Source organism: Botrytis porri (assembly GCF_014898465.1).
Source record: "Botrytis porri strain MUCL 3234 chromosome Unknown BPOR_005, whole genome shotgun sequence".
In the NCBI taxonomy this organism is placed as follows: domain Eukaryota; kingdom Fungi; phylum Ascomycota; class Leotiomycetes; order Helotiales; family Sclerotiniaceae; genus Botrytis; species Botrytis porri.
Genome location: NW_024066079.1, coordinates 282,782 through 306,849, shown reverse-complemented (window position 1 = coordinate 306,849; position 24,068 = coordinate 282,782). Strand labels below are relative to the sequence as shown.

Sequence of the window (24,068 nt, the reverse complement as noted above, 5' to 3'; positions counted from 1 at the left end):
ACAAATTTGCATTAACAAACACTATTTCCATCAAAGACTTTCTTGAAGTGAGCGTACCAGCAATCATACAATTTGGTTCCAAGCGGTAACCGGAAGCTATGTGCTGAACAGGCCATACTTCGATCTTTCTTGACTTTTCACCAGTACCTTGAGTTTCAATTGCTGAGGAATCCTCCGTTAGTTTCGCAGAGTTCAGTTCTACAAGTGTAGAAGCCGGATGATCGAGATCGACTAGTTCTGTAGATCTTCAAGATGTTATGATATTGGGAGCGTTGACAAGCTTCTTCAGTAGTTGAGGTGTATTATAAATACCAGAGTGAGATCTCTCAATTTTCAAAAAGCATCACATCAATCTTCACATCCAATTCACTACCAAGCTTATTATCTATCTTCATTCTTCGCTTCAAAGCCAAAAAACTGCAATCATGGTCTCCATCAAAGCTCTCGCCTTCTACCTTGCCACCATGGCCGTCGCCGTCTCAGCAGCTCCTGCCGCGGTCAAATCTGTTACTACTGCCGATAGCGTCATCGCCGACATCAACAGTATCGATGCTGATGTCCTGGTCCTGACCGGTAGCCTCGACGCCGTCAAGGCTAAACAACTCGATTCCTCTTCCGTGAATGTCTACTTCACATCCCTCCATATCGCAAATCAGCAAGGAGTCACCGATGCAGCCCTTGAGGCCCCAGCCAGCCCCGAGGATTCCACCCGTGTTGTGGCCACCATCGAGACGACCTTGTCTATTGACATCCCCAACGCTATCGACGTCTTGATAGCGAAGAAGGAATTTTTCACAAGTGATCAACAAACGCTTACTCTCGCGTGGTTGATTGTCTTGCAGAATGATTACAATACTTTCGGTGGACTCTTGGTTCAAAGAACCTCCGAGGATGTGATCCCCAGGGCTGCAGCTGCCGCTAAGCTTATCGGTGATGCAATTACTGCTGGTATCGCTTATTACTCTTCTTAAGCGCGTGGGTATTCAGTCCGTTTGGAGGACATTGTTTGTGGGATTGTAACAGGGGTTTTGCTCCTCAATAGAGCGTATCTGGGGTCAGCAATAATTATTTGTGGAGTTTGAAGTTTGTCACATGTTCTGTACACAAATGGATAGTTTATAATTTTGTATTAATATATATCAATTCTACACCTTTAGACTTTAGTCATTTGTAATGCACACAGTCTTGATTTATATGTGACAACCTCTCATTCCCTAATTGAGACATCCCGATAGTGATAAGTGTCCCTTCACAATGAGCTCAGCAATAGTGGCAGACCCACCATTCAACCTGAAATGTTGCTACTTCTGTTGAACATTGCATAGCTTCCAGAACCTACAAAATCAATCTTTTAAAAGGCACCTTCGCTCCTTGATTCTACTGTAGCCATCATCCATATTCAGCTTTCATTTCTCACTCACTTATTCCCACTTTGATACTTACTCATCCTACATTCAACCCTTCATACTTACCAAACTACACCATTGTTTCTCCATCAAAAATTCAATCTAATTCCCAAACTACAGTACCACAATCTATACCTGGTTTCGTTCTAGAAACTGGATCATAAGATGAGACCTGATATTACCAGCTTTGGGCTGACCTGGACATCTTCACTGAAAGCTCTCAACGGTATGTCCCTATATCTTCCACATACCTCATAATCACACTAATAACTTCTTCTCAACGACGTAGTCTCGTTTTTGGTTCACTGTATACACCTTTTAATATATACACATCACACTCGTTATTCAACCAACTCTCATACACAAGAAGATTTATATCCACCAATCCAGACAAAGCTATCATCATTGTCATTTCCCAACCCATATACGTATAAAATCTTCAACAACAACACTTCTCTATCTTTAACATATTTATTACCACATCTCGCACTTTTGCTATCCATCAGTATCATCGTACAATTTCTCATTATCACCATCCACTCACCACTAGCCACTCTTTTCACCACCATGTTAATCTTTTAATCATTTACCCATACTCTTCTTTCTCGCCAAACCACCCTACAACTATTTTTAATCTAGCTGACAATACTATAACTCCTAATGAGGTACTATTATCATCTCACTTCTTGAGGTATAGTAACCTGACCCAAAATAGAAAACATGATCTGTTTAGTCGGGAAAGTAAGGTCTTTTATACTTCTTCTTCCGGTTGCTCAACTCTGTTTTTTTTTGCTCGATGAATTCTTGTCTTCGAATCCCCGCTTTGGGATAGTGTAATTGTGTGCCATATCTATTCTACCCTGCTCTTACCCCCTTCTATCCATCATCTCCACCCCAGCCCTCCTATAAAAACTTCTCAAAATTCACACTTCTCAATGAAACTAACCTCACGAAGATGTACTATTTGGTGTTGAGGAAATCCTGTCATCCAAATCAAATCCAAGGAAAAAGTTAGTAGTTAGGACTATCGCAACTCGAGGGATCTTTCTCGGGAGCGTTTGGGTCTTGATGAGAATGTTGATACGTTATATTTCGCAACTCTTCTTGTTGTTATGAGAATTCAGTATATGCTCGCTTCTTTTACTGTCATTTTCTATATTTCTTCTATCATCTTCAAAAGATTGATATCCACATATAACAATCACCCAAACCTTTAAGAACCCATAAAGTCTTGGTCTAACAACCTTCAGCCCCTTTGTCCAAAACCCCGAGTTAAAAAATATCCAAAGCTGCTCCTGTCATCCACAACATTTGAAAATTTGATAATGGAGCTATAATCCTCCGATTTGAACTTTACAGTCAGAGAATGTCTCCTTTATACTTCAAAGTTCTTGAAGCAATCTGGAGTATCTCGCTTATATTTTTATCATTCATGGCATATTTTAATTATGCTTCTAATCTATATGCCCATGTGAAAATTTACTCTGTGAGTTTGATCAGTACTATAGCTTTCTCACCTAGTGTATAGAATTCATCTCCTACTTCTCATTTTTTAACCACGCACGGTTCCATCCTCAACATCCCATCCTCAATATTATGAACAACCCCCACCCTCTACCCTCCACTTCTCTACCCTCAATCTTGGACCTACTACCCCCTCTTCCCCCTATAACCCACACTAAAACCACTAGAAACCCACATGATCCCCCACCTCTATCTCAAATCTCAAGCCTAAATACTCGAACATCCCAACGTCGTGATAAGTATCAAGATGAAGATGATGATCTCTTACCCATATGTTAAGCATTAGTGTTACTCTATAGTATTACCTTGGTAACTTATTGTATTACAATCACTGTGATAATCATGATTACGATGATCATCGTTGCTATCACTATTATCATCATTCTTCATCACTATCTCATTTCGTTCGCAAATTCCGATTTCTACAGCAAAAATCATCACCGTCATCACCATCATTGTCATCGTCATTACCTCACCACTGTTATGATCCTCATCCACATCTCTATCACCACCATCACCAATCTCTCTTTCCTCCACTCCCTCCCCCTCTCCCCCATCCTCTCCCTCTCCCGTTCTCCATTTCCATTCTCACATGTGGGTGATCTTGATTACTGTCCTCCAGATATCCATAAGAAGATCAAAAAGAGAAAAAGAGTTTTCTAGATATCGCTTTTAAACTATGCCTCAATTCTTCATGTGATTTCTTTCGGGAAAGAGCGAGGGAGCTGACGAGGTACTGATGGAGGTAGAAGTAGAGATTATATCTTAGACTCTAGATTTTAGATGGTAGATTTAAGAATGAAGTAAACGAGTACATAGTATATACCTAGTTCTCGTAGAATCACACTCTCCCTCCCTATCCCCATAACATCTCCACTCCGTAGCACAAATTCTCTCATCTTTCCAGTCCACTCTTCAATCCCTTACTTATTCCTCATATTTATTGAAACAATCCAAAACCGGAATTCAGATCTAAATCTAAATCTAAATCCAAATCCAAATCTACTCCTGAATCTTTACTCTCAACCTCAAGCTCTGACTTAAAGATTAAACCCCTCTCCCTCCTCCCCCTCCTCTCCCTCCTCTCCCCCCTCTCCCCCTCTCCTCCTCTCCCCCTCTCCCCCTCTCCCCCTCAAAACCACCACCCCCAACCAAACCAAACCACCTACTCTACAACCCCCAAGTAGAATCAAAACTCCATTTCCCTTGTGTCCCGCTCCTCTACTTCCTTATATCACACCACCACGCCACCACTCCTATTCTCTCTCTACATTTCGTATAAAATTGAATATAATTATCACCAAATACATATCTAGTTATCAAAGTCGACAACATTATCTCGGACTCGCTTTTTCTCACTCACACACACATCATTTCATCATCACAATCATCATCACAATCGTCAAAACCATAAAAAGCCACGCATAAATTAACAAACTACTCCGCCACAACCACAACCCAGAGTATCAGCTCAATTGCAACAATCCAATGCTCTAATAAGCCAATTATATGAAGCAGCAAACATCAAGCATCATACATCAAGTATCTAAAAGAAGTTCGAAACTCAAGAATTTCAATCAAATCCATCCGTGGTACTTCTAAAGTTAAAAAGGATAAAGCATCCACATCAAGTTTTGAATTCCATCCGAAGAATCATTACCACAAGTATATGCTTTGAATCCTAGCCATGCCATAGAACCACCACCCCATTCATACAATCCATTTTTCAATCGCGAAAATCTCAACCATCCTTTCCGATATAACATTGATCCTTCATTCGCAATTTGCTTTTTTTTCAAGAACTCTCATCCCACATCCATTCATCACAACCATAAACATGAAAAAAGCAAATTCCCGAACCATCGAACCATATGTCGTTTTGTTGCGTTGTAAAATATCAGAAAAACGAGAAACGTCTGCACCGAAATCAAAATCGAAAATATTGTCTCAAGCAAATACTCGGTACTCATGTACAATCAGTGGCTCATAAAAGGTGTTGTGACGAGAAGTAAAAACGAAATTGAGGTTTAACCTTCAATCTCTCCATCCTTCCATCCGCAAATAATCATCACCATCGTAAACTAAAGAACAAGAAAACCAGTCAGGTCCAGGAGAGGATAGACTTTACTAACAGTAACAACCTACTCTTGGATCTTTTGACAGATTTAAACCATATCTTCGGTATTCTTCTCATGTCGAAGATGAGGAAGTTCCATATCATCCCTAGTTGGATTAAACGGACGACGTGTGTCTGTTGAACTGCTATGACCACCATGATAATTCTTATCTTCATCAAGAAGAATAGCTTGAGGGATAATGTCTGCATAGTTAAGATCAGTATCGAGAATATCATCATCAATTGATGTAGCTTCTTTGATGTTCAAGAAGATAACAGGTGCTGCTACTACAAGAGAACCAGCAAGAAGACTCCATGTAATGGCGAATTGAGTAAGGTATGGATAATCCATTGCGTCAATACGCCAAGCAATGGCAGCACCAGCTGATTGAATACCCTTATAGAAACCAGCGAAGTTTGCTGTCTTTCTACCAGAATTGGAAAGTGCACCCATGAACCTGTGAACTATTAGTTCTGATAAGCAAATTCAAGACAATAATGCATACCAGTATACAGACAATTGCCAGACAGCATCATAGAATCCATAGGCGATATACAACACCAATTCTTCAGCGTAACCTTCACTTGTCCAATCCATTTTGCCTTCGTAATCAAGTTTACCAGTAACATCACGATCAGGAACACTAGATTGAAAACCATAACCTGCACCCCAAATAGCGGCAGTCAGGATGATCAATACAATCAAGCCAGCTCTAGCTCGAGTGGTTCTCTTGAATCTTTGAATATCCAAGGCGTAACCAGATAAGAAAGCACCAATGATTTGTGCGAACCAATATAAAATATTGTTAAGGGCTCGAGTTCGTGTATTGAAATGTGCGCCGTTGACACCATTGAATTGATATGTGTAGAACCAATTGGAGGCAAAGAACATTGGAAACAGGAGGAAGACATAGACGTTATTCCTAAGAGTGTACCAAAGTCCCCAGATTTCTGTGTTCCAAGTTGGATTCTTCATCAGAATGACATGAGATCCATCAGCACGTCGAACTTTATGCGCATCGCATAGACATAACGCGCTGAGTGCTCCAATGAACATGAGAATTATGAAACCAATGTATGTACCGTCGCTAACAACATGATTTGAAGTGTCTTTGATGTTCAAGGCAAGAGGGATCTAGAGTAAATTATCAGTATGCGATTCATGGAAAGTTTGCGCGATTGAACTTACCAAAGCACCAAAGACACCTCCAAGATTGAAGATTGACCAGAACCATGAGATATACTTTCCTTTCGATTCTTCCGGTGGATAAGACATCATGATAGCACCTTGAGCTGTCCAGAGAAGACCAGCACAAACACCGAGTAATGCACCTGCGAAGATAACATAACCAGTATTTTGGGTATGACTATAGCATAGATAGCTTGAAGCATAGACACAATAACCCAATCCACCCAAACTCAAAGTGAGTCTAATTCCGAGACGATTTGCGAAAGTACCTGCAAAGAAACCGACGACCGAGAAAGTGGAATAGAGAGCTGAGTTCGCATTATCAGCTGGCTTTGCAGAAATTTGACCACCACCACCAAGACCACTGAGCGCATTATACATGCCAACACAGAGGAAGCATACAAGTGCGACCAAGACCAATTGAACTTGTGGCGACGCGTAATAGGGAAGACGATATTTGCCAATGCGGGTGCGCTTGTAGAGCCATCCTGGTGGAGCACTGGAAACTGATGCAGGTGTAGGGACTGGCTTGGTAGTTGCCGTGCTATAGTAGGAAGAATTGGAAATGGCGGATTGTTGTTGTGAATGATCTGTCATGATGAAAACTTTGACTATTGTGATCCTTTTCGAATGGGTTGAGGAGTTATTCGAGAAAACCAAGTATTGGAAAGGGTGTTTGTGTGGACGATCTCAATACAGATCGACTTCAAACTCAAAAGGTTCAATTTTGAGGGTGGAAGGGTTGACGGTTGAAGGTTTGAAGGTTTGAAGATTTTGGAGTAGGAAGGAAGAAGATGGGAAAGAAACAGACAAGAGAAGATGATTTTGTTTTTATGTTTCAAATTGGAATAATGAATTTGACCAAAATTGATCTTTTGAAGTGGAAGGTGAAGGCGAACGAGAAGGAGTTTGGTATAGAAGTACGCGAGTACTGTTTTGTAGTAGAACGGGAGGGAACACGGGAGGGAGTGAAGAGAGAATTGATGACGGTGCGATTCAATTTCCAAATACCACCCAACGAAATACCGAAAACTACTCTCGGACCCTCGGGTAGTTTTGGTTTTTCTTGAAGGTTCCGTCCCGATATCAAATAAAGAAGGGACGATAATATTCCTACCACGGTTTTGTGTTCTTCCTTCCCGTCATGACCAATCAGAGAATTCTCTTCAAAAGGAAAGAGCTGCACCATCAACCTCACCCTCAATCTCAACCATCACCCACGCACCACCGAAGATAGAATATTCACTTGGATCACACCATGGTACGTTAAACTTTGACTTCTTGACCAATAACTAATTCGATACTTCAAAAAGCATTAGGTAATTTCAGAAATACACTCCGAGGCTTTGAAGTGAAAAGAGATGTTGGGTATTGGTATTGATAGGATTCCTTCATCTCATTCGATCCTCACTTGATTACTCACCTATGAACCGTCAACAATATGATTAATTACCTTCAATACCAAGAGATGATGAGAAATTGCCTAGGACTAAATCAATCTCAAATATCACCGCTTGATTGATTCTTTTGATGACTCGGGAACGTTCAGGAAGCGCTGGTATCTCATCCGATACATCGGTTCAGGAATGCTCGCCCCATTGGTTGAAATGGTATAGGAAAGCTAAAAGGATTGAGGTTCAAAATCAATCCAGTGCCGGCGCTAATTTGAGTAATCCTGTAGGATTCTTCCAATCCTGGAGATCTCATTTCCTCGATGCACGTTACCGATATCAATGTTACCCTCATCTGCTAACGGCGTTTGTTGCGTATGATTTCATCATGGACAAACGCGGGAATCGCGTGCGCTAATGGTGTGTAGAGCATTCTGATACACAGCTAGAGCTGAGATGGGCAATAATAACAAATTCGAGATCCTTGAGATTTCAAGACGAATTCCTCCAGAATCCATCAAAGCTCCTCTGCCGTTTGCTACAACCGGCTTCTTGCATGACTGGATTCTGCTGTACTTGGATACGGTCAAAGTATGCCTATTCGACAGCTTATCGAGCAGTATGTCATTCAATGATGATTTCCAGATCCGCATCCTCGGTTATATTGGATGGTTAGAATATTCCACCCCAACCGAGCGTCAAAGGCCAGGGAGATTCGATATTAGGAAAAGTATGCAACCTCGAAGTCGAGTTTTATATCAAAAGGAATTTGACATGCATGTACCGCATGTCTGATATGACTTCGTTATTCTGTCATTTACATCACCGGCTTTCCAAAAGGTTCCGATTTTCTCATGAAGCGGTGGGTTGTCAGCTCCAAATACGGACCGCCGCTCCCTTCGTGGTATTTTGAAAAAGAGCTCTTTCATATACTCAAACAATGTGGTGTGTTAATTTTCCATTTTAAAACCACATGAATGGTTCGGGTGATAATCTTGGAATAATCCTACTTCACCCCATTTTCTCGCTCCTGCTGCCTGCCGTCGGTAGCCGATAGACTCGAATTTTAATAGGCAGCAATCCAACCTCTTGTTCGATTTGTCGATTCTCATTTCACCAATACTGATACTTTCCGGATGAAGAATACAACCACATTCATTTTTTGGTGGGCTCATAGATCGAGACAACACCAAAGTCGAACAATCTCTTCAGTGGGCGAGATATAGGTCAGCATTTGTACCAGACCATCATGTCCTGAGTTCTTTGACAGCCATCAATATATGACTCGTTTAACATTCGCGGGTGAATAATAAATGAAACCCTTTCAAAATAGTCTGCCTCCACGGCAGTGGTCCCCGATGGGCCAGCGGAGCGACATTCTATTTCATGCATGGTGTTTGAATTGATGGGGGCAAGCCCCCAAAACCCCCTTTACCTCGCTGCGCTCGAGGAATATATATACAATAGTCGAATGACTAAGTAAGTGAGAAAATGGTGATCTGTTCTCCTCAAACATGTAGATCTTGGCTGTTTGATGATCATCACTGAGCTAAATGTATTCAGGAAACCCGAGCGGTTGAACTCACCGATATCCAACCCGAATACGGGCACTGAGAACAAGCTATGTGTCAAATCTGAAATATCGCATAGAACTGCAGCAATCATGTGTGTCTGACACTGACAACAATAGATATAAAATTGGGATTTGATATCACGATCTTCGGATTCCTTTCGAAACCATAAATGTCATTTGTCCCATCGGACGGGAAGGGTCCCAAGCATGTATGTATGTATGTATGTATGATATCAGCTTATTTGATTCGGTGGTACTCCGGTATCCATATATAAATAACCACTGAACATAAGTTTGAATGATCAACATGGACAACATTTCAGCCCCAGAGAAAAATATCCCATGGGACAAGAAAAAGGTGGGGTAATTTCCAAGTCCTGGAGTTGCTTTTACTCATAAAGTGTTCCCATTTCCCATGGTTCAAGAAACAAGTGGAATGACTTTTTCCGGATTAAATAAATTTTAGATTTGATTGAATAACTCTTTGGGTGGAGTATTTTTATAGTGTCTGTAAGCCCCTTTTTTCTGGTTATTCCGCGTCTATTCATGACATCCATGTTATTCATGTTCTCGATCTTTTCTTGACATATAGTTCGTTGGCGGTAATAGTAATAATTCTATCATGTGCTCTTACGAAGTAGATATAGATTATGCAAGCTCAACGCCAAATATTACCCGTTTTCCATTGGAGGAAGAATTTCTTGGAAGAATGGAAAATTTACGAACAGGGGGGGGGGGGGGAGGGGGGAATGGTGTAACGGAGAAAGATCAGAACTTATGAAATGCGCTTGCCCAAAAATGTACATCCGGGTGCACGTTCCTTGAATGAATGGTGGGAGAGGTTTGGTGGGAGTGAAAGTGAAGGGTGAAGGGTGAAGGGTGAGGTGGAAAATGAGAGTTTGAACAAATGATATAGAGATGGCGATATTGATATTGATATACAGTACGGTAAATATAGATGTAAGATTACATATACATATAGTGTTTCCCCTCATTGTAGATAAGTGATTGATTCTTTGACCTATTTCTTCTTTTACTGTTATACTCGTACATCATCATACATTGAATTGTTCAATACCCAAGTTACTACACTACACAGTATTCAATCATTTAATAATCATTTCCAATTCAAGTATCCCATCCCAACCTCAACACCACTACCGCCTCCTAAAAGAACTAAGCTTCAAAACCAACCTGGGAATAATTCCTTTTGATTTTTGGTTGAATACCCTCCCGACTTCTTAACTCAATTGAAATCTGTTAGTTGGATCAATAAAGCGGGCTGATCTGCATTCAATTAATATATAGCAAAGTTTGGCATACCAGGCGCTTTCATCATCATCATCATACACAACCCAACACGAATAAAAATCTCCACTTGGACTTTGCCTGAGATCATAACAACTTTGCCGCTCCATAACCCTCCAACTCCCCATTTCTCCAACCTTTCCTTCTCCATCCCTCGAAACATCCTCTTGCTCCTCTTCTCCATCTCCCCACGAATTCCCATCCGCATACGTTTAATTGATAATGGCGTTCCGTCAACGTCTCGCAAAACCTTTATTATACACAATTGGAGCTACAACAGTAGGCGGTGGCGTCCTCTACTACACATACCGACCACGAAACATTCCCGGTTCAGATTCCGCAGTCGTTCCACCTTTCGGCGCAGATGGTCACTTTATTCCTCCAAGATTCCCCAAGATCAAGAGCAGATTAGAACAAATTGCAGATTTGAAGAGAAGTGGAGGATCGCAAGGTTCCATAAGTGTGCCGCAGAACGAAGACGATGTATATGATTTATTGGTCATAGGGGCCGGGGCCACAGGTGCAGGCGTAGCACTCGATGCAGCCACTCGCGGATTGAAAGTGGCAGTGGTCGAGAGAGACGATTTTAGCAGTGGCACAAGTTCCAAAAGTACAAAATTGGTACATGGAGGTGTGCGATATTTAGAGAAGGCAGTCTGGGAATTGGATTATAATCAATACGCGTTGGTCAAGGAGGCATTGAGGGAACGAAAATACTTTTTGGATACCGCACCACATTTGTCGAGTTGGTTACCGATTATGTTGCCTTTGGATAAATGGTGGAAGGCACCTTATTATTGGGCAGGTACAAAGGCGTATGATTTCTTGGCTGGAAGTGAGGGTATCGAGACGAGTTATTTTCTGACGAGGAGTAAGGCTCTCGATGCTTTCCCTATGTTGAAGAAAGATAATTTGGTCGGAGCTTTGGTTTATTACGATGGTGCTCATAACGATTCGAGAATGAATGTCTCGTTGGCTATGACTGCTGCGTTATATGGAGGTACCGTGGTAAATCATCTCGAAGTCACTGGATTGGAAAAGGACGCCAACGGAAAATTATGCGGTGCAACCGTTAGAGATTTGATAGATGAGAAGGATGGAAAAACATCAAAGGAATTCAAAATCAGAGCAAAAGGCGTTATCAACGCAACAGGTCCTTTCTGCGATTCGATCAGAAAGATGGATGATGAAGCCGTTAAGGAAATTGTAGCACCAAGTTCAGGTGTTCACGTTATTCTTCCCGGTTATTACAGTCCTCAAACGATGGGTCTTATTGATCCTAAAACTTCAGATGGCAGAGTTATTTTCTTCCTTCCATGGCAAGGAAACACAATCGCTGGTACAACAGATTCTCCTACTAAAATCTCATATAACCCAGTTGCATCAGAAGAGGAAATCGATTGGATTCTTTCGGAAATTCGAAGATACCTTGCTCCAGATATCAATGTTAGGAGAGGTGATGTTCTAGCTGCTTGGTCAGGTATTCGTCCTTTGGTTAAAGATCCAAATGCGAAAAACACGGAATCCCTTGTTAGAAATCATCTTATCAATATCTCACCATCAGGTCTCTTGACTTGTGCAGGTGGTAAATGGACGACATATCGTCAAATGGCAGAAGAATGTGTTGATGAAGCCATTTCGGAATTCGGACTTAAGACTAAGCCAGTAAGAGATGCACCAGATGTTTCAGGAACTCAACTTCATGATGATGGTGCTCATCTCAATGGTACTTGTCAAACTCATCAAGTTAAATTGGTTGGTGCACATGGATTCTCGAAAACTCTCTTCATCAACCTTATCCAACATTTCGGATTAGAAACAGATGTTGCCAAGCATTTGACTGAGAATTATGGTGATAGAGCTTGGACTGTCGCATCACTTTCTTCACCTACGGAACAACGTTTCCCAGTTAGAGGTGAAAAGATTTCCCCACTTTATCCATTTGTGGATGGTGAGGTTAGATATGCTGTTAGACATGAATATGCACAAACAGCAGTTGATGTACTTGCGAGAAGAACTAGATTGGCATTTTTGAATGCACAAGCTGCTTTGGAAGCGGCACCAAAGGTTATTGATATCATGGCTGGAGAACTTGGATGGAGTAATAAGAGAAAGGAGGTTGAATGGACTGATAGTAAGTTTTTCCCTGACCCCACAGCTTTCCTTTCGTCTCCGTCTCTCAATCTTGGTAAGTCAATGAATAATCACTAACAATAAAATAGCCGTCAAATTCCTCGAATCAATGGGTCTTCCTAAATCTAAACTCACAGCAACCAGAAAACAGGTTGAATCGGGGAAGTTGGAATTCAAGGATTCGGTGGAATATAAGATGTATAGTAGACATGATCAGCCAGGGGATGAGCTGGAAACAGATGTTAAATTTGGAGCAAAGGGTGGTTTGAAGAGTGGTGCTGCGGCGGAGAAGTGAGCGAGCGGTGTAGATGATTGGGATTTGGAGAATTAATATCAATTGGTATATGTATGTATGTTATGGGCTTGCGATGGTTGGTGGGATGCTTGGATGTTTTGATGGATGGATGGATGGATTCTTGTTATGAGTCTTGATTGATGATTGATGTTGGGGATGGAATAGAATAAGATAAGAATAGCACGGGGTGGATAGAAATAGATGGGTGTGGAAAATTAAAAGTGGAAGTAATGAATGAATATATTTACAGTTATATTCATCTACTGGTGGTGATTTTGTGATTTTTGTGTTTTGGGGGATTGAATGTTTGGATATGGTAGTTGGTGAGAGTGAGTGAGAAATAAAGAGAGAGAGAAAGAGAGACCTGAATCGAGCAGTTTGATCTGAATATTTGAGAATTGACATGAGGATATGAAAAGGTGGTTGGGAGATGAGCATTATAGCTGGGAGAAATTAGGGGGGGGGGATTATGAGTGACTAGATTAGTTATGAGATGTAGATGAGATTTGTGAGAGAGGGGAGGTATGGAAGGAGGGTATGGAAGGAGAGGGGAATGGAAGGAGGAGAGGTATGGAAGGAGGAGAGGTATGGAAGGAGGAGAGGTATGGAAGGAGAGAGAGGTAAATGGATGAGAGTGGTGGTGAAATGTTGGAAGAGAATAAGTGTGTGAGTGAGTGGGGAAATTAGGTATGGGGGTTTTTGGGGGGAAGGAGGGATGGGAAGAGAGGGGAGAGGGGAGGAGAGAGGGGAGGGTTATATGGAAATCTGTTTGGGTAGGTGTGTATATATGTATATGTATATGTATGTATTTATAATTTTTTGAGTTTTTAAGTTTTTGAGTCTTCCAGATCTTGAGTTTTGAGTATTTAATAATATGGAAGGGAGTTTTGAGAGGTTGAGAGAATATGTAATAGAAGTATTTGATTTGAGGTTTGGGGATTGGTAGTGTAGGTTGGTAGTTGGGGATTGGTAGTTTGGGGATTGAGGGTTGGGAGTTGAAAGTTGAGAGTTGGGAATTGGGAATTGGAAATGGGGTTTAGGGATTGAATAGAGAAGGGTATAAATGGTTGAGAGAAGAGAGGGTAAGGGATGACTAATTGAAGGTGGTTGAAGGTGGAAGTGGTTGCATGGAGGAGTATTCGTATTAAATAGAGGAAGATATATCAGACTGAGAATACAGAAATGAATGAATAGATAGATGAGTATTCAATAGAAGTACATACGGATTTTTTTGGTCATAATTATTTTTCCACCTTTTTTAATTGAGTATTGATTACAACAGCATATAACTGAGTTCCCCTCGATAGGACTATTAATTTATATATACTCTTTCAAACACAGCAAATAGAAATATACTTTTTGTCTTTTAGATAAGGAGGAATGAAGGGGCAGGGAAGGGGGTAAATCATTTAATTCGAGAATCTCATAATTCATCTATTCCTAAACTTGTTTCTTTTTGGTCTACTTATCTTCTATGATAATTATAATACTCAAGCTATTTCGTTTCTGTTCTCTTCCATTGGGGAAGGGGGGGTCGAGAGACTTCATTTTATACCTTCTCCCTACCAAGAAATATAGAAAAAGATAGGAAAAAATAATTATGATCAAAAGATTCCGCATGCACTTTCATAGTCTTCGAATGGGTGCTTGAATGAGGGGATGAGTGGGTGATTGGATGTGGTTGAATTAGTGCTTGAATTGAGGAGTAATCGGATTGAATAGAGAAGGATATATCAGATTGAAAATACAAAGATAGATGAGGAATAGACGAGGTTAATATATAAATCAATACTTGAATAAATACTTGATGAATACTTTGAATGGATATTTAGATGAATTATCGAACAATCTTGAGAAAAGAATAGGATAAAGTTTAAAGAAGAATATAAATAATAGATCGATTGGGGGAATGGAGGAGCAAAGAGACGAATGGGGGGTGGATGGATAAAAGAGGGGTGTGAGGTTGAGGGGTCAGATGGAGGTGGGTAGAGGGATGGAGAGATGAGAGATGAATGGCAGGCGAGATTTGAATGAGTACTTAGATGGAGGAGGGGGTGTATAGGGTGTGTAAGATTGAGATGATAGATGGATACGCAGTTATAGAGATTGATAGATGAATTTATGTAAATAGAATAGCAAAGAGATAGAGAGAAAGGGATGGATACATTAGTTGATTAGGAGATAAATATAGGAAAATAAGAAAGATATGTGAAGATATATATTATTAAAGAGATAAGAGTAAAATAAATAAAAAAGGAATGAAAGGAAATAGAAAGGAGGGAGTAGAAAGAAGATAATGAACATAAGAAGGAAAGGGAAAAGGGGATGGGTGAATAAATGATAGATAAGTAAATGGATAAGTGAGTGAGTGGGAAATTTGTAATCAGAAGATGAGATGGGGAGGTGAGAGGATGGGAAGATTATACCCAGGTAGAGAGATCAAGAGGGGTGAGAGTATGGGGATAGGAAGGGAATAGGAAGGGCAAGGGGGAGAGAAAGGGGAAGGGAAGACTAACGGACATGAGAGATATTGTGGTTTAGGTAGGTAGGTAGGTGTGTAGGGTAGTGCCGAGGGTGATGACGAGGAGTGATGCTGATGGTAGTGATGATATCTATATTCTGTATAGAGTATTGGTTATGTATTATTTTCGTTGGTGTTTTTATTAGCATTTTCATATTTATTGTTATTACTCTCACTATTGCGATTACAATTGTTACTATTACCAAGCTCATATTCTTGCAAATTTTGCTTTTCGTAAGCATAGTTGAAGTCATGTACTCGAATATCTAAAACTATTCAACCCTCGGTAGAATTGTCCATTTTCTTCTCCTTTCCTCTCCCGAAATTATACGAGCGTGGGAGTATATATCACCAGGTATAATAAACATCCAAGTACGAAAACCAATTCGTGTGTTCCTTGTATGTAAGCGTGGATGCTTATTTGTTGATCAAAATGCTTGTGGTAGATCTGAAGGGGCTAGGAGCAGAAGCATAATGAGTCTAGATGATATTTACTGCGAAGGATAAGAATTACAATGACAGTAAGAAATCCAATTTGATGATTAAATATCAAACTACCACACAGCGCTATTGGCAGCAACATGAAATCAATAACAAAAAAAATGCACTCTGCATTCTCGACTCGAACCCTATTCTCAAACTAACAGAAATCATAATCCCCTCAAGTAGAAAAACCGAATCGGCAGCTTGACGAGTTTGGATCACAGCCTTAAATGTTCCATCAAATACATCTTGATTTTCGCTTGAGACTTGATGGGTGGGGTAGAGAGGGTTTATATATTGTTGTGTTGTTGTGTTGATGGGAGGGGAGGGAGGACGGGACAGAAGAGATTCACTGAGCTGGGAGTGAAAGGATGAGTTCAGAATTCACGAGGAAAGGGATAAAGGGGAAGGTATAAAGGTTATGAAGATGAGTGGATTATAGGGGAATAGAAGAACGAAACGATCGACACGAAGGATCTATGTGTGGTCTCATGCGAGCTGTGAGTATTACAATTTCTTGGGAGCATTCTATATAGAAAATTTGACGCTCGGCGGGTTGGAAAATTAGGAAAGGATTGATTCACACTGATGGGATTTGAGAATGACAGTGAGAGGTCTCTAAATTGACAACCACGGGGATCTTTAATGAAAGATGAATGAAGCGAAATGATAGTAAAGATATATGATCGAGCATTCTAGCAATAATACTATATAGTCCCTATGACGTTTTCTTCCAAGTGGAAGTGAATTAGACATCGTGAAAGCATGTAGAGCAACCATCCGTGATATACAAGTCTGAAATGACGAAATTGGGCCCTAGATCTGGACGAACGGCCATTTTTGAATTGAGGTTAAAGTTTGATAGAAGTATCAGAGAATTTTATACAGTACTAGGGCACAGATAATGACCGCTTGCCTTAATCATACTAAAAAATAACGATTTAATATATCTTGTATAATGATTCATTAACATTTATGATTATGTTTCTCAATCGAAACTTTTCAAATGAAGTATTATATAATAAAGACTTATATTTGTTAGTTTTTTAGTTTTAATATAAATTATGGAATTGATATTTTTTGATTGAAATAAACCCTTATAAAAGTTCTTCAAATTTTGCTTATTTTATTAATAAATTTTGGAATATCAAAATTATTATATTTCAAAATTCTATAATACAAACAATAAAAATCTTAAAAATAAACTATTCATTTTTTTGAAATCTTTAATTAAAGTTCAATATAGTTCTATAAATATATGTAACAAACTCAAATAAAATTGTATTTAGTTTCATTTATTTTAAGGATGAATTTCAGTGTGATTTAGACGATCGGCCATTATCTATGCACAGTGACTGTATACCTAATTTATAAAAGAGAAATGAGTCGAGAAAGATGCGGACTTTTCGAATAGGAGAGAGAGCTCGCATGGAGAGTGAAATTGAAGGATTTCTTGAGATTGAATCAAGGATAAAGATAGGGAGTCAGCTTGACTTAGAGCTACTAGCTAGAGAAAAGAAGTAGAGGGGTAAATAAGAGACTGTCAGGTTCTTCAACATTTCTGTTATAGAAATTCCGATTTACGTAGGAAGTGGTACAGGGAACTGACTTTCATTCATGATCTATTCACGTTGAAGAACTAATCGAATTAAGAAAAATGGGAGGATTATAAAAGCATGCCTAAGAAGTGGCAAAAGGTTAAAGATCAAGACTGTCGGCCTTGAGAATATGATGAGACTCTGAAGGACAAATGGAAACAACGACACCATATTGATAATAAGAGATTCAGATGACAACAAAAGTACATATGATTATGACATACTTTGAGATTTGACCCAAAGCGAGGAGGAACGGAGCCGATCTTTTTCTAAAAAGACTACGTCTACCTAGCTGAACAAGATTCAAGATCAAGACTACCAAGAGATGATCGTCCTCAACCTCTGTACGTAAACAATTGTATGGCCATTATTTCTGTAGATAGAGGTAAGGAGTAGGTATTATATAGTTTGGGTTTGAGAAGTTGGGGGAAATGTGGATTTAGAGTTGAATTTTCCTCTTGGGACTTAACAAGAGACGTCATGCACATGAAACGACGAGTTAAAAAACGGAGTAAGGATAAGAAATACGATCAATCAATATTCTAAGACTCCATTTTGTGGGCTCTGTGGGTATATAAAAGATGTCGTCTTTCCTGATTACATCTCGTTGCAAAAATCATGTCAGTCCGAAAAGCCGGAGACCGATGTCGTGTAGATTTGTACTCAATTCATCTGGGAGTCTAGAAGTCTGGAAAGTCCAAGATTCGAATGAGAGGAATACTGGAGAAAATATTATACAAAATGCGGAAATGAGTATTAGACGATGACAAGAGATATGGGAAATCGATACTGACGATGATAGTCTTGGACTCTTGTCATATTTGACAGCAGAATCAGAGAGAAACACAAACTCGCGGGTAGTAATTTAAAACCAAGTCCGAGATAATGTCACTGGAATCAAGTTAAGCCGTCGGTTCAGGATCCCAGAATACCGAGACCCTTTAAGAGGGTGTCTCAAGTCCTTCTAATGCTTGAGGGCCATGAAAGCAGGAAGTTAGATGGTCTTTATCTATACTTAGAGTGGCGTATGAAATGGTGCACAGGAATAATTTTTGTACCGTGATATGTCTGTGGCTAGTGTATGGGGTTACACGCCAGTATGAGCTCGTAAACATGACTTCGTTATTAGAGTTTACGAATAGCACAATTTTCCTGATGTATCAGATTTTTAAGGTGTAAAAGTCCCATAATATTTTCAATTCCATCTGTATATAAAATTAGGAATCTGAGTCGAGTGCTTTGAGAACCTGTGTAAAGGGATGCAAAAAGAGAAGATAGATAAGTATGCTTCATGGGGACTCGGAAATTCTGCAAGAAATCGCAGAAGAAATCCTCAGCATTTCGTGTTGAGATTGTTGAATATACTACCATGAAATATATATAAATAGTAGTAAAATAGTGACGGCAAGTTTGTAGCATCAATACCAACAGCGACAACGGCAAATATGCAAAATTATCAAAGTAAAAGTGAGCTTTACGATATCAATATGAATTTCCGGTACCTTTAGGACCACAACAATGTTAGGGTCGAGAATGAGAATAGGGATGAACACTTTTCAAGTCCTATCTCAGAAATTTAAAGGCTGTACAAGCGATGTCTACTTCTCCGACTGTGGCCTTATGTATAGTGGTAAGAGTCCAGGGAAAGCTGGACTGAGGAGGCTTTCAGTAGATGGACCCATTTTTGAACCAGTGCTGTGAGGGTAAGATCAGAAGGTGTGATTAGTTTGGGCAATCTGGACTCCAAGAAATGTGTTCTGAAAACCTATGAGTGGAAGTGTGATGGTGACAGTAATAACTACAACGATGTGTTAAATATGAGATGCCAGCGACCAAATAGTCAGTGATGAAAATTGTAAAGTACCATCATATGGACTGTTTATTATAATACCTTGGGATCAGATATCTTAGAAAGGTATATCTACTTTGAAAAGGACCTAGATTCTGATGGTCAGCTGGCGATGCTCCTTCTTTTCCTGCCAGTTCTCTTCTGATGCCCACATCGTTGTCTAATGGACAGAGCAGATGCTCGATAGAGGATTTTTTTACCAGAAGTTTGAGTCTTGAAGTTCGTGACTAATCAAGAGCCTGATGTCAATCAGTTTACCAGACTTCATGAGAATTATATACTTTACTTAGGTAGTAAGAGTAGGAGTTTTGCTAGCCAAGAAGGAAATTAAAATATCGGAATATACAAAAGCAACGATATCTCCTTTTGTCTCTTTTGTATAGATAGTTACTGTAACATCTAATTTTGCCACGGGGAAATTGAATCAAGCTTTCGGTGAGAGTTAAGAACTGTGTAGGACATCTGGTGTTGAAGAGTAGTAAGATGAATTCGAAGTCCAGATGTGGACACCACAGAAAACAATGAGAATATTGGCAACAATTATGATAACAACAACTTGACACAGCAATACCCACACTCATCAGCAAGAACAAATGAAGGTCTGCAATCATCACTGCGATCCAAAAACATTCTGCGGCCTGAGCAGAATGGTCAATTCCCTGCTCCAAAAAGCCTAACAACTTTTGACATCCCACATTTCTGGATGATTCCTTTGTACTTCTGGTCGAAAAAGATTCATACCAACGTGGTTGAGTAGAAGCCTAAGAACCAAAGGAAATTTATGTCTAAATATTGATTTGAAAGAAGGGACGACTTTTGATGGAGTGGATTCAGTATGAGAAATCAACATCTTACAATAGAAACAGGTACGGATTATGGAATATAAAAATCCATAGCCATTCGAATCTTACTGCAAAGGTTTTGACACAAGATCAGATTCCACAACATGCTCGACTTGCTCTCGTAGTGCATCAGTAACTAGGAGGAATCTAGAATGAAATTTGTAAATTGCCACGATGACCACGGAATTTGAGAGAGTAGTACATCAGAAGAGAGCCGTGGCAGATATAATAATGAAAATACCATGGAAAAGTATTGTTGATGAAATAAGATGATGCTCTAGCCTCCAACCCGACGATAGTGAAATAGCTAGTGAAAACAAAACAAATTTCTCGCCAAAGTATAAATTGACCTTATAAATCTTACGGCATTCTTAGCGAATCGACATCCCAGATAATTCTGCTTTCCACTTCGATCTCATACTCGTCGTAGGGACATGCTTAACTCAATAACGCGTGTTCGGAATAAAGTGACTTATACAATTGTGAAAAGATTGCTTAGAACAAAAAATTCCCGTGCGAGATGAATTAGAATAGAGCGTATGAACGTGAGTCGCAGCTAACATTCTTCATCTCGATTATTTCGTCGCGCTAGTCTCAACCCAATGTCTGAAGCAGCAATCTATGCCATAGCCTCGGTCTTAGACGACCCCGCTCTCTGTCAAAGCCACTAATAAACAAGCTTGTTTGTGATCTCTCGAATCTAGAGAAGGTGCTTGGCATTAAAAAATGGAGAAATGGCTGTACCATTTTAAAACGCAAAAGTACGATTTTATCTACCTTGTTGTCCGCAAGTGAACTAGAACAAAGAGAGATAAAGCTTGAATAAAGCTGTGTATATTGTATTAAAAAATGAGCATCTACATTGCATTAGAATTAATTAACATATCCAACTACTTCCCGTTCATCAACCAGCAATCGCATGTATTATTATCACTATATCTACAAGTCCCAACGCCGTGTCCATTCTTCAATCATTGAATTAGACGTAATGCAATCTTCCTTTCTTTTCCACCAAAGCGCTCATATTTCGCCGTTTGCCGTTTCGTCATTGAGCTCCTTGAAAATATTCACCCACTCATGATCGTGTTGTCATATCGCTCATCCATACATTCATCTCTTTCCAATTCACTTGAACCTCGAATTTTGCACCGAAATTTTACTGATTAGCTCCAATATCCTGTGCCCTGGCGCCAGCAGCAGTCTTTTCATCATAATTCCTCACCGCAGCACTCGTACTCTCCACACTTACATTATCATCAAAAACATCCACTTTAGTGGTGGCAAACTTTCTCGCACTAATGCCTCTCTCAAACAGTAGATCGAGTTCAGCGAATGAGCGGCCTTGAGGTTCAGGTAGGCGAAAATAGGTGTAGATGATGCAAAGGAAACAGATTCCGCCCTAGAATTCGATATTAGTCTACAGTATTCATCACATGCTTTGAAAAGAACATTATATCAACATACCCAGAAGAATCCTGCATAATTTTTCCAATTCCAAGCACCAGGATTGAGCATATATGGTGTGATAACACTGCAGACAATGCCCACAATATTATACAAATTTCTGCCCAAAACCACAGTCTTGATTTGAAGTCTTCTGGTAGACAACTCAGAGACCAAAGAATAGCACACCGTGCCGACTGTAAGTTGATATGCCAATGCCCATATCAACATAATAGAGCCAGTAGCAAGCGATGCCTCGGTTTTGTGCGCCGCTGGGACGAGACCTAGGAATCCAAGAATAAAAAGCATACTGCACAAGATACAGAGACCATAAAGGTAGAGAGATCTTCGACCAATTCCCAAGCTCATGAGGAACCAGGCTCCAAAAACGCCAGCCATGTTAATACCATATTGACCTAGGGCAAAGTCGTAAGATGTCGAGGTAGGTAGTCCAGCCTGTTGCAAGAAATAGGTTGAGTAGCCCGAAAAAGAATTTCCACTGAGGTTTTGCATCGCCCATACCATGCAGACAATCTGTTGAACGTCAATTTCTAATCTTTCCATATCATTTCACGGGGAATTTTACCTCAGTTCTACGCCTGTCTACACCTCTGAAGCAATCTATATAGCTTGCTCCTTTGGTGATCTTCTCCTCGATTGCCGTAGTATGAACCATCATCGCGATAGTCTCGTCAGCATCAAAGTTTGTTTCCTTGTTTAGACTGGTCAATCGAAGAAGCGATTGCTTAGCTTCTGCAACCCTTCCCTTTCGAACAAGCCACCATGGAGATTCTGGAGCGAGTGCAATACCAACTAGAAGTGGAACAGGCCACATCCATTGGAGACTGTAAGGAATTCTATAAGCCCATTCGTCAGTTCGTGGCAACATGGATTTGATAACTCCAATACCAATGACTTGGCCCAATCCCCAACAGAAATTAACATAGGTAGTGAGGTATCCACGAAGTCCCAGAGGACAAACTTCTGATGCATAAGTAATAGTGAGCGTTTGAAAGACTCCCCATGGCTACCAAATATTAATAAAAGTTCCGACAAGGTTGAGCTGAGGTAGACTTACAATACCGCAGAGAACTTCAGCAACTTCTAGTGCAATGACGTCTTGAGCAGTGAAAAAAATTGCCGTAAATGCAATGATTAGACTCAAACAGGTCATGACCGTGTAACGATATCCAAATTTTTCGGAGACCCAACCATTGATAAACAGACCAATGATTTCACCAACATTAGCACCCTGTTGGACACGTGAGCAATTAATTTGCAATGTTAGTGATGTAATTATTGACTTACGTTACTCAGACCTGCTTGCCATTTAGCTGGCACCTGCCATGTGCCATCAGGTAATTGTTCGCCGTATTTCTCATTGAATTGGGGAAATGCATCTAAAAGCTCAGTATGACGAACCTTCCGTGGAGTCTTGAGTCTATTGAACTTACAGAAGTTGCTCAGTAAACACACGTCATATCCCTCCATAGCAATACATGTCGAAATCAGAAGAGACCATCCGATAGCTTTGGGATACAATCTGATTCCCTGGAGTAGTGACATGTTATGTTCCTTTTCCGTAGACGCTTTCGCATCCTTAATCATCTGTTCCATTGAGTTCGAGACTTTGAGATGGTCCTCTTCAGGAAAATGGAGAGGTTTCTCATTGTCACCAATGTGATCGCGATTGTGAATGTTGCCCATCGTGTTATCGGTATCCGACTGTGCGGCCAGATCATCAGATGCTGAAGATAGAGCCATCTTCTGAACTTGGGGTCCCCAGGATTCTTATGCTGCCTGCCTATCGCTTCCACTTCCAACTTCCAACTGCCCTCGTGCAGGACAAGAGAATGCGGGGTATGATTGTCCAGGTCTTTGGGTGTTTGATCACACTTTGACCTGGGTTGGAGGGGAAAAGAATCCTCGAATTGGAAGTTAAAGTTACGGTTTTCAAATATTTTCAGGGTTAGTCAGTAATAGCGGGGATCGACGGACTGCACGGCAACATTAAATGCCTGTTGGGTGGTTCGAGTGGTCGAGCGATAGCGTAAGCGTTGTCCGGATAACATGCATGAATAGTTGACAGCCAATCATAAAGAAGTCATTCAGGAAGTGAATTTCGAGTGGTGAAAATTACTTGCAATTGATCACATACAGCAATTCAATGGCACGAGGATCTTCAATGTGGTAATGTTAGAGAACGATTTTCCGCCTGAACTTGATGGGAACTGGCAATTTGCACACCGAGGCGTTTTTCGCCATATGATAGTGGTTCTCAAATAATGCGTTGGCCATTAACATTCATATTAGCTTATGATTAATTTCCAAACGGCGGTATCCCCTAATGAAAAGGCTTCGCACCAATTGACATGTCGAACCACCAATTAGCTTCTG

The 24,068-nt window shown here is 40.3% G+C and overlaps 5 protein-coding genes across 5 annotated transcripts; 3 read left to right on the top strand and 2 right to left on the bottom strand.

Annotated features, from left to right (window-relative positions):
• Window positions 1-425: 425 nt before the first annotated feature.
• EAF01_003852 (uncharacterized protein) lies at window positions 426-971 on the top strand (the record flags this gene model as incomplete). Its single annotated transcript, XM_038912106.1, has 1 exon — window positions 426-971. The coding sequence occupies one exon, from the start codon at window positions 426-428 to the stop codon at window positions 969-971; it is 546 nt and encodes a 181-aa protein (XP_038771790.1).
• A 3,380-nt stretch (window positions 972-4,351) lies between these two features.
• On the bottom strand, window positions 4,352-7,021 carry EAF01_003851 (uncharacterized protein). Its single transcript, XM_038912105.1, has 4 exons — window positions 6,236-7,021; window positions 5,553-6,181; window positions 5,076-5,504; window positions 4,352-5,011 (listed from the first exon to the last, which is right to left on the bottom strand). The coding sequence occupies exons 1-3, from the start codon at window positions 6,830-6,832 to the stop codon at window positions 5,096-5,098; spliced, it is 1,635 nt and encodes a 544-aa protein (XP_038771789.1). The 5' UTR covers window positions 6,833-7,021; the 3' UTR covers window positions 4,352-5,011; window positions 5,076-5,095.
• Window positions 7,022-7,086: 65 nt separating this feature from the next.
• On the top strand, window positions 7,087-7,305 carry EAF01_003850 (uncharacterized protein; the record flags this gene model as incomplete). The annotated part of the gene is made up of 1 exon (XM_038912104.1): window positions 7,087-7,305. The coding sequence occupies one exon, from the start codon at window positions 7,087-7,089 to the stop codon at window positions 7,303-7,305; it is 219 nt and encodes a 72-aa protein (XP_038771788.1).
• Window positions 7,306-10,729: 3,424 nt separating this feature from the next.
• Window positions 10,730-12,935, top strand: EAF01_003849 (uncharacterized protein; the record flags this gene model as incomplete). Its single annotated transcript, XM_038912103.1, has 2 exons — window positions 10,730-12,641; window positions 12,730-12,935. The coding sequence occupies 2 exons, from the start codon at window positions 10,730-10,732 to the stop codon at window positions 12,933-12,935; spliced, it is 2,118 nt and encodes a 705-aa protein (XP_038771787.1).
• Window positions 12,936-21,045: 8,110 nt separating this feature from the next.
• Window positions 21,046-23,952, bottom strand: EAF01_003848 (uncharacterized protein). Its single transcript, XM_038912102.1, has 6 exons — window positions 23,126-23,952; window positions 22,980-23,071; window positions 22,750-22,923; window positions 22,258-22,698; window positions 21,693-22,205; window positions 21,046-21,627 (listed from the first exon to the last, which is right to left on the bottom strand). Exons 1-6 carry the CDS (start codon window positions 23,433-23,435, stop codon window positions 21,385-21,387), a joined length of 1,773 nt encoding a protein of 590 aa, XP_038771786.1. The 5' UTR covers window positions 23,436-23,952; the 3' UTR covers window positions 21,046-21,384.
• Window positions 23,953-24,068: the final 116 nt, after the last annotated feature.